Source organism: Protobothrops mucrosquamatus, unplaced genomic scaffold (genome assembly GCF_001527695.2).
Source record: "Protobothrops mucrosquamatus isolate PMUCROS unplaced genomic scaffold, P.Mucros_1.0 scaffold1122, whole genome shotgun sequence".
NCBI classification, from domain to species: Eukaryota; Metazoa; Chordata; class Lepidosauria; order Squamata; family Viperidae; genus Protobothrops; species Protobothrops mucrosquamatus.
The window spans coordinates 345,529-359,607 of NW_015387340.1; the positions used below are offsets into that span (position 1 = coordinate 345,529).

A 14,079-nucleotide genomic window follows, 5' to 3' on the forward strand; every position below is an offset into this window, starting at 1 on the left:
CGCGGGCGGTGTTGGGAGGGACTCGTCGCTCCCATGTAACACCGCTGCTGCGCGAGTTGCATTGGCTGCCGGTGGCCTTCCGGGTGCGCTTCAAGGTGCTGACCATCATCTTTAAAGCGCTCCATGGCATCGGACCTGGATATCTTCGAGACCGCCTCCTGCCGCAGGTTACCTCCCATCGGCCTGTACGCTCCCACAGGGTGGGTCTCCTCAGGGTGCCGCCAACCAGACAGTGCCGGCTGGCGACCCCAAGGGGGAGGGCCTTCTCTGTGGGAGCTCCCACCCTCTGGAATGAACTGCCCCCAGAGATCAGGGTGATCCCTGATCTCCCTTCCTTCCGCCGCGCCCTTAAGACATGGTTATTCCAGCTTGCGGGACTGGCCTAGGGGAAAATTTTTAGTGGGGGGTTTAACATAATTTTAAATTACTTAGACCAATTATGAATATTTGTTTTTAATTATGTTTTAATCTGTAGTTTTGATATTTTGTATTTTTATCTGGTTGTTAGCCGCCCTGAGTCCGTAAGGAGAAGGGCGGGATATAAATATAAACAATAAATAAATAAATAAATAAATAAATAGCCGAGTCTCAGCAGATGAGACTTTGGGAGACGGTTCTGCCCATTTCTGCGCTGATCGTCCTCGAGGAACTCAACGGGAGCTGTTTTTTTTTCACCCTCCCTGCTGGGCCCTTTTTGCCAGCAATTCATATTTACAAGCTTTTATTATGTTTTTTTTTTTCCCTTGACGATTCCAAGGAAAACAGCCAGCCGGCCCACACACGTTTGCCGTGGCACGTAGCCAGGCCGAGACACCAAAACTGAACAGCTTTTCTGGGGGCAGGAAGCAGAGTTTTTCGGTAAGGTGGGGGGCAGAATAAAGCAATTGCTGGAAAGGAGAGGAGGAGTCGCACTCGGGGTTTCAAACCGAGGATCTGCAGGGATAAAAAAAAGTCAACTCTGACCTTGCTAGTCATCTTCGTTAGCCAGTCCTTGATTTATCACCATGCACTGAGTGAACTCCATTTCGAAGTTACGACAACACTAAGAAAAAGGATTGATCCTCGCATTTCTGACCACTGCAGCATCAGGACCACATTTGGCATACGGCATCCAGTTTTGGTCCCCGTATTATAAAAAAGATGTTGAGCCTCTGGAAAGAGTGCAGAGAAGAGCAGCAAAGATGATTAAGGGACTGTGGGCTAAAGCATATGACGAACAGTTGGAAGAACTGGATAGATCTAGTCTAACCAAGGGGAGGATTAGGGGGTGACATGATAGCAGACTTCCAATAGTTGAGAGGCTGCCGCAAAGAAGAGGGGGTTAATTTGTTTTCCAAAGCAGCTGGAGGCAGGACAAGAAGCAATGGATGGAAACTCATCAAGGAGAGAAGCAACCTGGAATCAAGGAGAAACTTCCTAACAGTGAGAACAATTAACCAGTGGAACAACCTGCCTCCAGAAGTTGTGGGTGCTCCATCACTGGAGGCTTTTAAGAAGAGACTGCACAGTCACTTGTCTGAAAGGGTATAGGGCAGTGATGGCGAACCTTTTAGAGACCGAGTGCCCAAACTGCAACCCAAAACCCACTTATGCATCTTCGGGTGCCTGGTGGGCGTGGCCCATTGGGTGGGTGTGGCCCATTGGGTGGGCGTGGCCCATTGGGTGGGCGTGGCTGCGGTGGTAACAGCAGACTGGGTGGGACTAAAAAGTTCAATCAATTCCAACTTTGCAAGATTTTTTTTTTTCCCACGAGAAGTTGAAATTGACTGATTGATTGAACCTTTTTTTTTTTTGCACACGGTGGCAGAGGCCTAAAGCGAAAAGGTTTTATAAAACCCAGCTGAAGGCCTAGGACTGGGGCGACGGTGTGCGTGCCCACGGAGAGGGCTCTGAGTGCCGCCTCTGGCACCCGTGCCGTAGGTTCGCCACCACTGGTATAGGGTCTCCTGCCTTAGGCAGGGGGTTAGACTAGAAGATCTTCAAGGTCCCTTCCAGCTCTGTTAAATGGTTGCAGCATCCCAGGAGGAGGAGGAGGAGGAGGAGGAGGAGGAGGCATATATATATTCAGGACCAAACACTAGCAAATTTCAAAAAAACATCCCACTCCCAAGAAGCCAAGACATTGAAACGGCAGGACAGAAATCAGCAGGTTCAAAACTTCAAAATCTCCTTGATCCAAAAAATGCGATGGGCCTTGTAAACTGAGCTCCCGTTGTGCTACATGGAGTTTTATGGCGCTCTTTTATGGGCCTGGGTTTTATGACCGTTCTTATCGGATTTTATTATGCCCCACTCTGAGCTGTCTCCAAAGCAGGAGTAATTTGTATTTGTAATAAATATTCATCACAACGACGGGCGGCCGTATGTATGCAAATGAAGGAGACGCGGGTGCCAGCTTTCCTTGGGAAACCGTTACCGCCTCCCAGCTCATCCTGGAGGAACCTGTGAGACTCCCGCGCCAATCAGGAAGTCAGGAGAAAGCTGTCCGATGCGTTTTTTTGGGGGGGTCAGTTTCCAAAAACTCATTCCGCAACCTCACATCCACAAAATACCGACAAGGGTCCTCCTGCAAGTCCTCAGTTGTTAAGTGAGTTTTGCCCCCGTTCATGACTTTCCTTGCCAACATGGTTCATCAAATTGCTGCAGTCGTTAAGCTAGACACACGGTTGTTAAGTGAATCTGCCTTCCCCCGTTGACTTCACTCACCGGAAAGTCACAAAAGGGAATCCCGGGACATTGCAACCGTCATAAATACGAGTCAGTTGCCAAGCATCTGACGTTTGATCACGTGACCCTGGGGATGCTGCAATGGTCGTGTGAAAAATGGTCGTCAGTCACTTTTTCCTATGGTGTTGTAACTTCAAATGATCACTAAACAAAAGGTTGCATTTTTTTTAGCGTAGAGGGAAGAAGGAAAATAAGAAGGAGAAGAAGAACTACTATTATCTTTCTATTACTCTAACCTGTGTGTAATTCAGGTGATAAGGAAAGGAAAGGAAAGGAAAAGAAAGGAGAGGAGAGGAGAGGAGAGGAGAGGGGAGGGAAGGGGAAAAGCATTGACTTCCGGGTCCTTTTGGCGCAGTAGAATGAGGTAGTAACATAAAATCTCTACTTTTTACTTTTATATAATAATATTTATATTAGCTCAGAGAGCACCAGGGACCCTTCTAATCCTCACCCTTGATTGAGAAACAACGCTCGATAAATCAAAAGTCTGGCTCCAGTTCCCACAATCCTCATTTATAAAAACTTTTAAGCCACAAAGCAATTTCCTGCCCAGGAAATACTGGATAGATCTAATATCAGCTGATTAGCAACTAAACTGCCCAGGTAGTAAACACAGGTCACTCGAGCAAGTGAGCCAAACACCAAACCAGACCCAAAGAACACAGTTCAGTTCTCATCACAGATCTTGATTAGCTGATCCCTCCAGGAAGGGGAGGAAAAGCCTAAAACCAGCCAGAATCTCTGCAGTCTAATACCCAAAATTCACGTTTCCCAGCCAAGGGACACTTCAATGCTGCAAAACCCATCAAAGTTGGCCAAGCCGTTTTGTAGTTTTGTAGATGCAACTGGGGGGGGGTAGAAGCTGCTCAGGAGGGGGAGCCCCTTTGGTGACCAAAGGGAGGAGCCTGACTGCAAAAAAAACCCCCCAAAAACCCAGTGTTGGGGGGGGGAAGGAAAAGAAAATAAAGAAGAAGAAAAAATTCAAGACAGAAGCGAGGAGAACAAAACAGAATTCTTCGACTGGGTTTTGCATCGAGTTGTTGATAAAAATAATAGAGGGCGGGATATCAATGAAATAAATACGTGGGATGCATTTCGGCGGCCCCTCCCCCCCCTTTCTGCTTCTCCCTCTTCCACTCCCCCTGGGCAGATTCTGGACAGCTCCCCACCCCTTCCCCATTTTCAAATTGCAAATAGCATTGAAAGCTGGGAAGAAGCCGATGATGATATCCCAAGAGTGTCCCCCCCCAGGGCTGAAAATGTCTAAGAATTAAATGCAGCCATCACCATCTTCACCCCCCACGTAAGGGGCCTCCTCCTCCTCCTCCTCCTCCTCCTCCTCCTCTCTTCTCTCTTCCTCCTTCTCTTCCTCCTTTCCTATCCCTCCTCCTCCTCTTCCTTCTCTCCTCCTCCTGCTTCTCTCCTTCCTCCTTCCTCTCCTCTTCCTCTTCTTCCTCCTCTTCCTTCTGTTTCCCCCCCTTCCTTCTCCTCCTACTATTCCTCTTCCTCTTTTCCTTCTCCCCCTTCTTCTCCTACACCTATCCCCATATCTCTGCTCCTTCTCCTCCTCCTCCTCTCCCTTCCCTGGCATGTGCCTGCCCGCGTGGCTCCTTTCCAGCTCTGGCCAGCCCCCGCCCACCCCAGGAGAAGCCAAAGGGGGTGCCAGATTCTCTGGGCGAGGAGCTGCATGAATCACTGGGAAAGAGAGAGGGAGAGAGGGAGACAGACAGAGAGAAGCCCCCCCCTCCTTGTTCCTTCTCTTCCTGCAGCCCTGACAATAATAACACCCCAACGGGAGCTCCGTCCCTCCCTCCCTCCCCTCTATAAAGCAATGCAGCACATTGCACCATGGAACCGAAGCACACCCTCCCTGGCTGCTCTGTGGCTGCTCCTTTCCCTGCTTGGCCCTGGCCTTGCTACAGCCGAATTGTTCCTAGGTGCAGCACAACACAAGGCACACACACACACACAGAGCATCTTCATCCCCACCCCCAGCCCAGAAAAGAGAGGAAGGAATCGAGGTCTTCTGAGCCCAGGGGTCTCCCGTAGGTCTACGTAGAAAACTGCAAAATGAAAAGGGTTGGTGGGGAGAGGAGAGGAGATGGGGAGAGGAAGGAAGGAAGGAAGGAAGGAAGGAAGGAGGGAGGGAAGGAAGGAAGGAAGGAAGGAAGGAAGGAAGGAAGGAAGGAAGGAAGGAAGGAAGGAAGGAAGANAAAAGAAAACAGGAGAAGAGAGAGGAAGAAGTCCAAAGGCAGAGGAGGCCTCCAACAACCAAGCCAGCAAGTTGAAGGCTGACAATGAAGGGGTTTCCTTCTTTCTGCTTCCTTTCTCCCCTGCCTGCTTGTTTTTGCAAAGGGAGCCGTCTCTCCGCTCAGCTTTCCTTTTCTCTCTCCTCCCCAGAGCCGTGCCAAGTGTTGCTGCGGTCGTCCCTGGTTACAAACGCCCTCCTCTCCCTTTCCTGCCCTCCCGGCTCTGCTCGGCAGTGGCTGCTGCTGCTGCTGCGTTGGGTTGCTTTGGGTTGCTGTAGTCGACGACAACGCAGCTCGGATCTTGCACCAATAAGGGACGAAGCCCAAGAGGGCGGACGGGTGGGCTGCCTGCCTGTCTTTTGTCTTCTCCGGCTTGGCTGTATTTGATGCCCCTCGATCGATCAAGCCTTGAAAGGGGGGTGGGGGAGGCAGGGAAGGGGAAAGAACACAACGTGCTCGCATCAAGAGGCTTGCCCTCGAGAGCAACCCTTTTGCAAAAGAAAGCCGTAATTTAGGGAGGGATCTCTGCAGCTCAGAACCTGGGTGTTCCCTGAGCTTGCAGGTGTGACATTACCCAACTAGGTGACATCTCCAGGATGAGGGAATGGGGGCTTTGCTCCCTATTTATGTTGTAAAGTAGCTCTAAGCTGGATTGTTTCCTTGCAGACGTTTCATGACCCAACTAAGTAACATCATCAGTGCTAGAAGCGAATGGGGTTTACGGAGAGGAGGAGGAGGAGGATTATTGTGGGGTCCTTGGTGCTCTCTGAGCTTGGCTGTTTCCTTGCAGACGTTTCATGACCCAACTAGGTAACATCCTCAGGGCTACTGAGTGTGACTTGCTCCCTATTTATATACAGTAGCTCTGAGCTGGGTTCTTTTCTTGCAGACATTTCATGACCCAACTAACTTTTGTAGCAGCTAAAAAAAATGTGACTCGGAAAAAGGGAAAGCAAAATTGGATACTCAACTTGTAGCCCTTGACTTACAACCATTCATAGTGACTGTTCGATGGCACAGAAAAAAAGGTGACTTACGAAGGGTCCTCTCTCTTGCGACGGTCCGGTTGCAAAAATCGTAAGTGTGAAAAAACAGTCGTAAGTGATAAGCCATCCTTGCAATTTTGAACGGTCACTAAATGAATGGTTGTAAGCCGAGGACTGCCGGTACTAAATCATGGTGTGAAGGCCCATTGAAATCAGGACCTTGGACAGCTCCCGCATCAGCCTCGTTGATTTGGTCTTATTAAAACCATCAAAGGGTTTTGGCTCGGCCACGCAGCCCTTGTCGAAAAGCTGATTAGACTACTAAAAAGCCCTCTGCCTATTCTGATAAATTTTGTCAGGCCAGGAATGACGGATGCAATAAAGAAATTCTGTCTTCTGAACAAGAAGACATGAAAGCCAAGTCCTGCCCAAAGGGATTAACTTATCCTTGCTCTTCCGTGGCATGTCGGTTCCGCTCCAAAATTAGCAGGGTTGAGCCGTAAAGACTCCAGAAAAGATAGGAGACCAAATTTTGGTCAAGATATCATGCAAGGAAGGGATGCCAAGAGAAACAAAAGGCTCCTCTTCAAAGGCACCAGATTGTTCCAAAGAGTTGGATTTTTAAATGTCTTTCAAGGAAGAGAGTGCCAGTAAGATTTATCTGGAGGAAGTGCGAAGTTTCTGTACTTATTTAGGAGCAAGATGGACAGGGAAATAGCAGAGTCTGTTCTTCCTTAGATTGTCTCTCCTGTTTTTCTTGGGGACTGAATGGAAGGAGGGAAGAGGAAGCCAGAGAAGCTGCAGGTGGCTGGAGAGATCCTTCCTTCCTTCCTTCCTTCCTTCCTTCCTTCCTTCCTTCCTTCCTTCCTTCCTTCCTTCCTTCCTTCCTTCCTTCCTCTCTCCCTTCCTTCTCTGTACCCTCCCTTCTCTCTCACCTTCCTTTCTTTCCTTCTTTCCTGCCTTCTTTCCTTCCATCTATCCATCCATCCTGTCTAAAATGGAATAAGATCTCCTGCTTGAGTAGGGGGTTGGACTAGAAGACCTCCAAGGTCCCTTCCAACTCTGTTATTCCTTCCTTCCTTCCTTCCTTCCTTCCTTCCTTCCTTCCTTCCTTCCTTCCTTCCTTCCTTCCTTCCTTCCTTCCTTCCTTCCTTCCTTCCTTCCTTCTTCTTTTTCTTTCCATCTCAACAATTTTACCTCTCACCTCTAATCCTCTTAAGAGGCTAACAAGAAAAAAAAAATCGTACCAATTTCCACTTGGTCTTTTGTCCAAGAAGTAGACAGCTCAATTTGGCTTGGTCAAGACTAGTCAAGATCAGAGAGATGCTGCAGTCTGACAACACAAAACAGGAGTTTTACACTATCATCGTTAATAGAATCACCCATTGCTACTGCCATTACGTCTGAATCTCTAGGAATAGAATTTAGAACTTTGCCCTTCTATCTGAGGGGCTGCCACAAAGAAGGGGGGGCGGTCAGCCTATTCTCCAAAGCACCCGAAGGCAGGACAAGAAGCAACGGATGGAAACTAATGAAGGAGAGAAGCAACCTAGAACTAAGGAGGAATTTCTTCACAGTGAGACCAATTAACCAGTAGAATGATTTGCTTCCAGAAATTTTGGATGCTCCGACACTGCAAGTTTTTAAGAAGAGACTGGACAGCCACTTATCTGAAAGGATATAGGGTCTCCTGCCTGAGCAGGGGGTTGGACTAGAAGATCTCCAAGGTCCCTCCCAACTCTGTTATTCTGTACCCCAGGAGCCGGAATTCCTTGGCCAACAGCATGCCTCCTCTGCCAGTCCCAGTGGGGCAAGAGTCTATAAATCAGGCCAGTGTTTTGATTTTTACCCTGGGGGGCAAAGATGGCAAGGGCCTGCCCATTTCTTCTACATATTTTACAGAATTTTAATCTGAATTTTAATCACATGATCACGGGGATGCTGCAAAGGTTATAACTGTGAAAACTGGGCATAAGTCACATTTTTCAATGCCGTTTAACTTCGAATGGTCACTAAATGAACTGTTGTAAGTCAAGGACTACCTGTATTCACCTTTGTCAGCTTTGGTTCATTCTGAAAAAGCTAAGGAGGCCTTAGCTGGTTAATGGGCAAATCGGAGAAAATATTTTTTTTAAAAATAATAGAAGAAAACCTTTCCAAATTGTTTTTGTATTACTGTCTAAACTTCGGAGGCAAATAGATTCATGAAATCAGGAGGGCTTGAAACCACCCACCCACCCACCCAAAAACCTCTCTGCCCTCCCGCAATTTTTATCCTTATCCTAATAATAATACTAAGAGCTGTCGAGAAACGGATCGGCCCTTCCCCCCCAAGCCACCTTCCCCATTTCCCGTTGATGCGCTTTTGCGCGTCATCCTGCTTGGCAAGGCGAGGCGAAGGCGCGCCGCTCGGATGACTAAGGGAGGGGGGAGCAGAGGCAGACAGCCTAATTTTGCAAAGGGGGGGCAAAGGAGGCCACGTGGAGCTGGAGACGGGGGGGGCACTAAAGAGCCCGGCCGCGCAGACTCCCCAAGGACAAGAACCCCCCCCCGCCTCTAACAAAGGGGTCCCCGAAGCTTACCAAGCGCGCTTTGGCTACTTACCACCCGCGGGCGCCAGTTGCAGAACCCGATGCGGCGGGTTCCCGGGAAGCGGAGCCTGGACTGGGGGCGGGCGCCGGGAAGAAGGGAGGGAAAGAAAGAAAGGAAGGAAGGAAGGAGGGAGGGAGGGAAGGAAGGACGAGACCCGCCCTCGCCAGCTCTTTGAAAGGGGCGCGTGGGTGGGTGGGCGAGGCCAGGCTGGCGCTTGGGATCAGCTTCCTCCCAAATCTGCTTAGCCCCAGGCTGCGTCCCCAGACTTTTGGGCCCAATAGGAAACCTGGTTGTAGCATCCCCCAGTGAACACGGAGATTCTCAGTCATCCAGGTCAGGATTGCCCCGGAGGTGCTTTTTCCAAGAGGCAACTGGACTTTCTTTATTTTTCCCTGCAGACGTTTCGCTTCTCAGGACCGAAAAAGCTTCTTGGATGAGAAGCCAAAGGTCTCCAAGGAGAAACAAAGGAAGTCCAGTTGCCTTTTGGAAAAAGCACCTTCGGGGCAGCCATTCCCCAGGTGGAGCCACTTTTAAGGCGGAAGGCCTTTGGGGCCACTGTTCTGGGACTGCTGCAGCAGGGATGGCTTCATCCCAATTTTTTTTTTTTTAATTTTTTTGGGTAATGAATAGCCAGTCAAAATTTTGCCCAGTGGGTTCTTTCCCATCAGATGTGATTCAAGTATTAGGCTGGTTCTCCGCCTTGAGTTACTTATAAAGGGAAATCAAATCCACAAAATAAAAATTGCAGGAAAGAGAGCCTGCAAAGGCTTTTTAAGCCGCTTTGATCTTAAATAACTCCCGCCAGCCATAAAAAATCTTCTGATGGGTCTTCTGGGCTCCATGAACAGGCAAAGGGGGCAGATTTTTTTGCTTCAGAAGGTCAGCCCGACAACCATCCGAAAATGCACGGCTCACTTAAGCTTTTTAAGAATCTCTTCTTGCTCATGTAGGGTGCCTCGACTTACGACTGTCTTGACTTAGAAGGGAAATTCCAGGCTTTGTTATGATTTTAAGTTGAAGGCTATCTGTGGAAGCTCCTTTTCATTAGCAGAACCCCGTATTAATTTACTCCCCCGTCTCACTCTCATCGTGCCCAGGAATCTCCAGAAGGTCAGGTTGGGGGACGAGTTTGTCCTCTAGGTTACGATAAAGTTTACCGACAGGTTAGAGAAGAAATTTTGGAGGTCGCTACCTCGTGGGTGTTGAAGACCTCCGTCCAGCAAGGTGACCAATTAACAAGACAATCCTTTAAAGAGAAATCAAGATCTTTGGTTCTCTCCTTGGTAAGTTTCCATCCGTTGCTTCTTGTCCTGCCTTCAGGTGCTTTGGAGAATATGTTGAGCCCTTTTTTTTTTTGGGGGGCAGACTGAATCCCACTTCTAGAATAGAAACTGGAAGGGACCTTGGAGGTCTTCTAGTCCAGCCCCCTGCTCAAGCAGGAGAATCTATACCATCTCAGACAAGTGACTGTCCAGTCTCTTCTTAAAAACCTCCAGCGATGGAACACCCACGATTTCTGGGGGCAACTTCTGTTCCACTGGTTGATTGTCCTCACTGTCAGGAAGTTTCTCCTTAATTCCAGGTTGCTTCTCTCTTTCAAATAACCCAATACCAGAAATAGTTATTTCTGCCTAGGAAGAGAAATAAAAGTCACACGCTTCCCCACCTCCAAGCAAAGGAGGGAATCAGAGGCCAAACATGCTTCGTTATGAATTCTTTAATTTATACACCTGTTCCACAGCAGGGAAACCACATTACATAGAGAGGAAATTAAAGCCCTCAATTGTTATTAGCCCCTATCACAGAAATACTGTTATTTTATCTTTTTTTTAAAAAAAAAAAAAGAAATTAAAAAAGGACCAACCCCCCCTCCCTCGAGATCCTAAATGAAATTTCCCCGTTAAAAAAGCCCAAAATGTATTTTCTTTTGTTTTCCTAAAAGAAATTGGGAGGTTTTGAGGTCGAGTGTCGGGTTTTACGCTTCCTTCCTTGAAGTGAAATGGGAAGAGAGGAAAAGAATCAATAAGCCTTTATTCCCAGTTGAACCAGGAAGGTTTTTTTTCTCCTAGGACTGACCTGGTCCTTCTGTTGTTTAAAAGTTTTCTTGGGTTAACTTTTAAAGTGCGATACGCAAATCTTGAGGAATGGACTAGAAAAATGCATGGAAAACTCACTGGGAGAATAAAATAAAAATAACGCAAGAGGTGCTGTATATGAAACCCGCCGTGGGAAGGAAACTTGAAAAACGGGGAGGAAAAAAATCTCCATCTCTCCAAGCGGACTTCAACTCCCAGAATCCCACCCATCTTTGAGCATGCTAGCTGGGGAATCCTGGGAGCCGAAGTCCATCCGTTGTAAAACCGCCAAAGTTGATAAACATTGCTCTATCAGTTCCTATCTCAAGCAGTCTCTAAATAAATCAAAACTTTGGTTTGAAAAGCCCTGGAACCCGCCTTGTCCCAGCAAGGGACGGGTTAGGAGAAACGGATGCTCACAAAGTCTCTTTTTTCTGGAATTCTGGACCTGTGAAGACAACTGAAGGAGTTGGAAAGTCAGAGAGGAAAACTTGACTTCTCCCAGACCCAGGATCAGCCTTTCCCATCTCCTGACACCCTCGCATCCCACCGAGACCCCCCATCCTGAGCCCAGAAGGGTATTTTTGCCAGTTTCCAAAATGAAAGAATGCCCAGACAGGGGAGGGAGGAAAAAAAAAGCAACAGCCGCCCCCTCGGGCACCAGTGGGCTGGTCTTGGCAGGGACAGGAAAGTTGCTGGCTTACTTTAAGGGATTGCACGCTCAAGGGGATCCTCAACGGAGAAGGTGCCACGGGCTTCCACCTCCAGTTTTGTCCTGCTTGCTTCGGGGAAAGCAAGAGAGGGGGGAGAGACAGACCGTTCTCCGTTCCTAACCAGGTTGCATCGTGAAAATGCTGCAATGCACCAAACCTCTTTTGCAGACAGGCTTTCCCTGGGAAGGTTGGTGATATTGGGGGACAGAAGGGCCGAGAGGGAAAAGACAGGTACAGGGGCAACTTTTTCAAGGGAGGGGAGGGGTATAATGTGCAACAGCTGGAGAATAGCTGCCATTAGGGGGTCCCCAGAGGTCCGCTGGAAGGACGGGTGGACGTAATAAGTTTCCGATTCGTCGTCGAGTTATGAGAGTTGGTAAACCCCTTGACGGACCGGACGTTTCTGTAAGGGGGAACGGGGGGGGTGTTTTTTTGGAAAAGTGATTACTTTGGGTGAAGCAGGACGTGGGGTCGCGTTTTACTTCGGTTTAGACCCCGAACCGGTCACCTTCCTTTTCAGTGTGGCACCTCTACTCCGCACCAAGGTCCGGTTCAAAACCGGACCAAGGCGTGGCTTCCTTTAGCCTTTACAAGCTGACCGTTTACGGTATAATTATGTCCTATCCTCACTAACAAGTTATACACATTCTAGACGTCTCTCGGGATGGACTGTGTGAGCCACTGAACCAGGCAGTGTATCTTGCAGATTTACAGAAAAGACAGCAACCTGAAACATATTCCTGCACTCACACAACTGTTGGGATTGTTTGAGCATTTGATCGGTTCAGACTACGATGCCAGTTTCAGCCACAGCCCAAGAGAGAAACAAGAGCCAGGGGAAGGAGATTAATAAGAAGAGTTAGCTGTAGAGCTTAACGAAGAGAAGGCTTGGCTATAGAGCTTAGAGCCACAGAGCTTAACGAGGGTCAGCTATAGAACTTAACAAGAAAAATTAGCCTTAGAGCTTAACAAGAAGGGTTAGTCGTAGAGCTTAACACGGAGAAAAATTAGCTATAGAGCTTAACAAGTTAAGTTACCCATAGAATTTAACTAGAAAAGCTAGCTATAGAGCTTAACAAGGATTAGCTATAGAGTTTAAGAAGAGTTAGCCACAGAGTTTAATGAGAAGAGTGAGCAATAGAATTTAACCCACAGGAGGATTAACTATAGAGCTTAATACGTTAAGCAAGAAAGGTTAACGTGAAACAAAAGCTTAACAAGAAGGGTTAGCAATAAAGCTTAAACAATATCCTTGCCCAAGGCATCCTAGATCTCTGGGATAGATACAGTCAGCAAGTAGATTCACTCAGGTGCTGGAATCAGAAAAGATCCATCGATTACAAACTCAGTTCTGCCTTCTTGCTAAGAGCTGTAAAACCACTCTGCTTTCCAGCCAACATTCATCTCCTCTAGCCAAGATGCTCTCTAAGCTTACGGCAACTTCCCCCAATCTGATGTGACCTCCAAACGGTTGCAGCCCCACTGCACTAGCTAGGCTCTAGGTTAGGAGAACCAGCTATCCAAAATCTCGACCGGGGAGGTGTGTGTGTGAACTAAAGCGCCCTTTACCACAAAAAGATAACACAACACGCCTTCAGATTTTGCAATCTTGAGTAGCTCTGCTTAATTTCACAAAAGACACGACCAGAGGTCTTCCCAATGCCTACATGTTGGCAGTCTAAACAACGAACCCATCCCAAGCCATCGAGCCCACCATGGCTACATTCACCCTACGCACGTCAAGTCAAAAAGTCAAGTCAAAAAGCTAAAAGAGAGCCACATTATGGCTCACAGTGACAGCCCGGTTCACACAGCAAAACTAAGAGAGAAGGCAGTTGATCGGTTTGAGCTTAACCATGATGGCTTTTAAACCATGATTTGTGGCTCAGCAGGATGGGTGAACATAGCCTTTATTCAATTATACAGCGTTGTCGGGGAGAACAGGAAGAATTAAGAATAGGGGATTAAAAAAAAACCCCCTTTTTCTAAGATGTCGGTCACCCGCGCATCCGTTGACCCATCTACACGTGTTGCAGGTTGCAATTGCATCAGTTGTTGTCTTTGACTGGCTGTGCTACAGAAAGAGTAGAGTCTTATTTTGTCAACTAAAGCCAGTGGCCTTTTCCCCCTCCCCTTCTTTTCCAGGAATACGTGCTGGGAATTGAGAGTCCAAAATATGCAACAGTTTTACAGAGCGTCAAGGGAGGAATTTCCGAGATTCGGTAAATTATGCAGGACTCATTTTAAGAGTTTTATAATGCCACTTTCTTCCCACGGATTACAAACCCTTCCCCCACTTTACAACAAAGAGAAATGGAAGGGAAAAAAATTAGTAATAATTTACTATTTAAACTTTCACGCTGTTGCATACATTCCGGACAACTGAGTGAAGAAGGTGTTCACCCAGGCTATGGAAACCGACGGAAGCAGTCATTTTTTTTCAAAATAAAACCAGCTTCCGATTCTGCGGTACGAGAACGGGAAGGCCTCCCTCGCCCTCCGTTCCAATGAAAGCTGAAAGAAGCAAAAAAAAAAAAAACCCCCGAGGGGGGAATCGTTAAACGCAGCAGGGAGCATCCAAGCCAGCCACCAAAGGACACACACAAAAGCTTCCCATTCGCCTCCCGAGACGTTCACCCCGTTTTTTACATTTTGGGAAGCAACGCGGATTGCACACCTCTCTGATCGTGTTTCGAAGCCGCCGCTTCCCTATCCAGAAGCCCAACGAAGCTCATGT

The 14,079-nt window shown here is 47.9% G+C and overlaps 1 protein-coding gene across 1 annotated transcript in view; it reads right to left on the reverse strand.

Moving 5' to 3' along the window:
- The window catches only part of NCS1 (neuronal calcium sensor 1), a 28,540-nt gene extending 14,463 nt beyond the window's left edge, over positions 1-14,077 (reverse strand). The window contains exon 1 of the mRNA XM_015820340.1: positions 14,020-14,077. Within this exon, the coding sequence (XP_015675826.1) occupies positions 14,020-14,077 (58 nt within the window). The remainder of the gene's footprint in view (positions 1-14,019) is intronic.
- Positions 14,078-14,079: the final 2 nt, after the last annotated feature.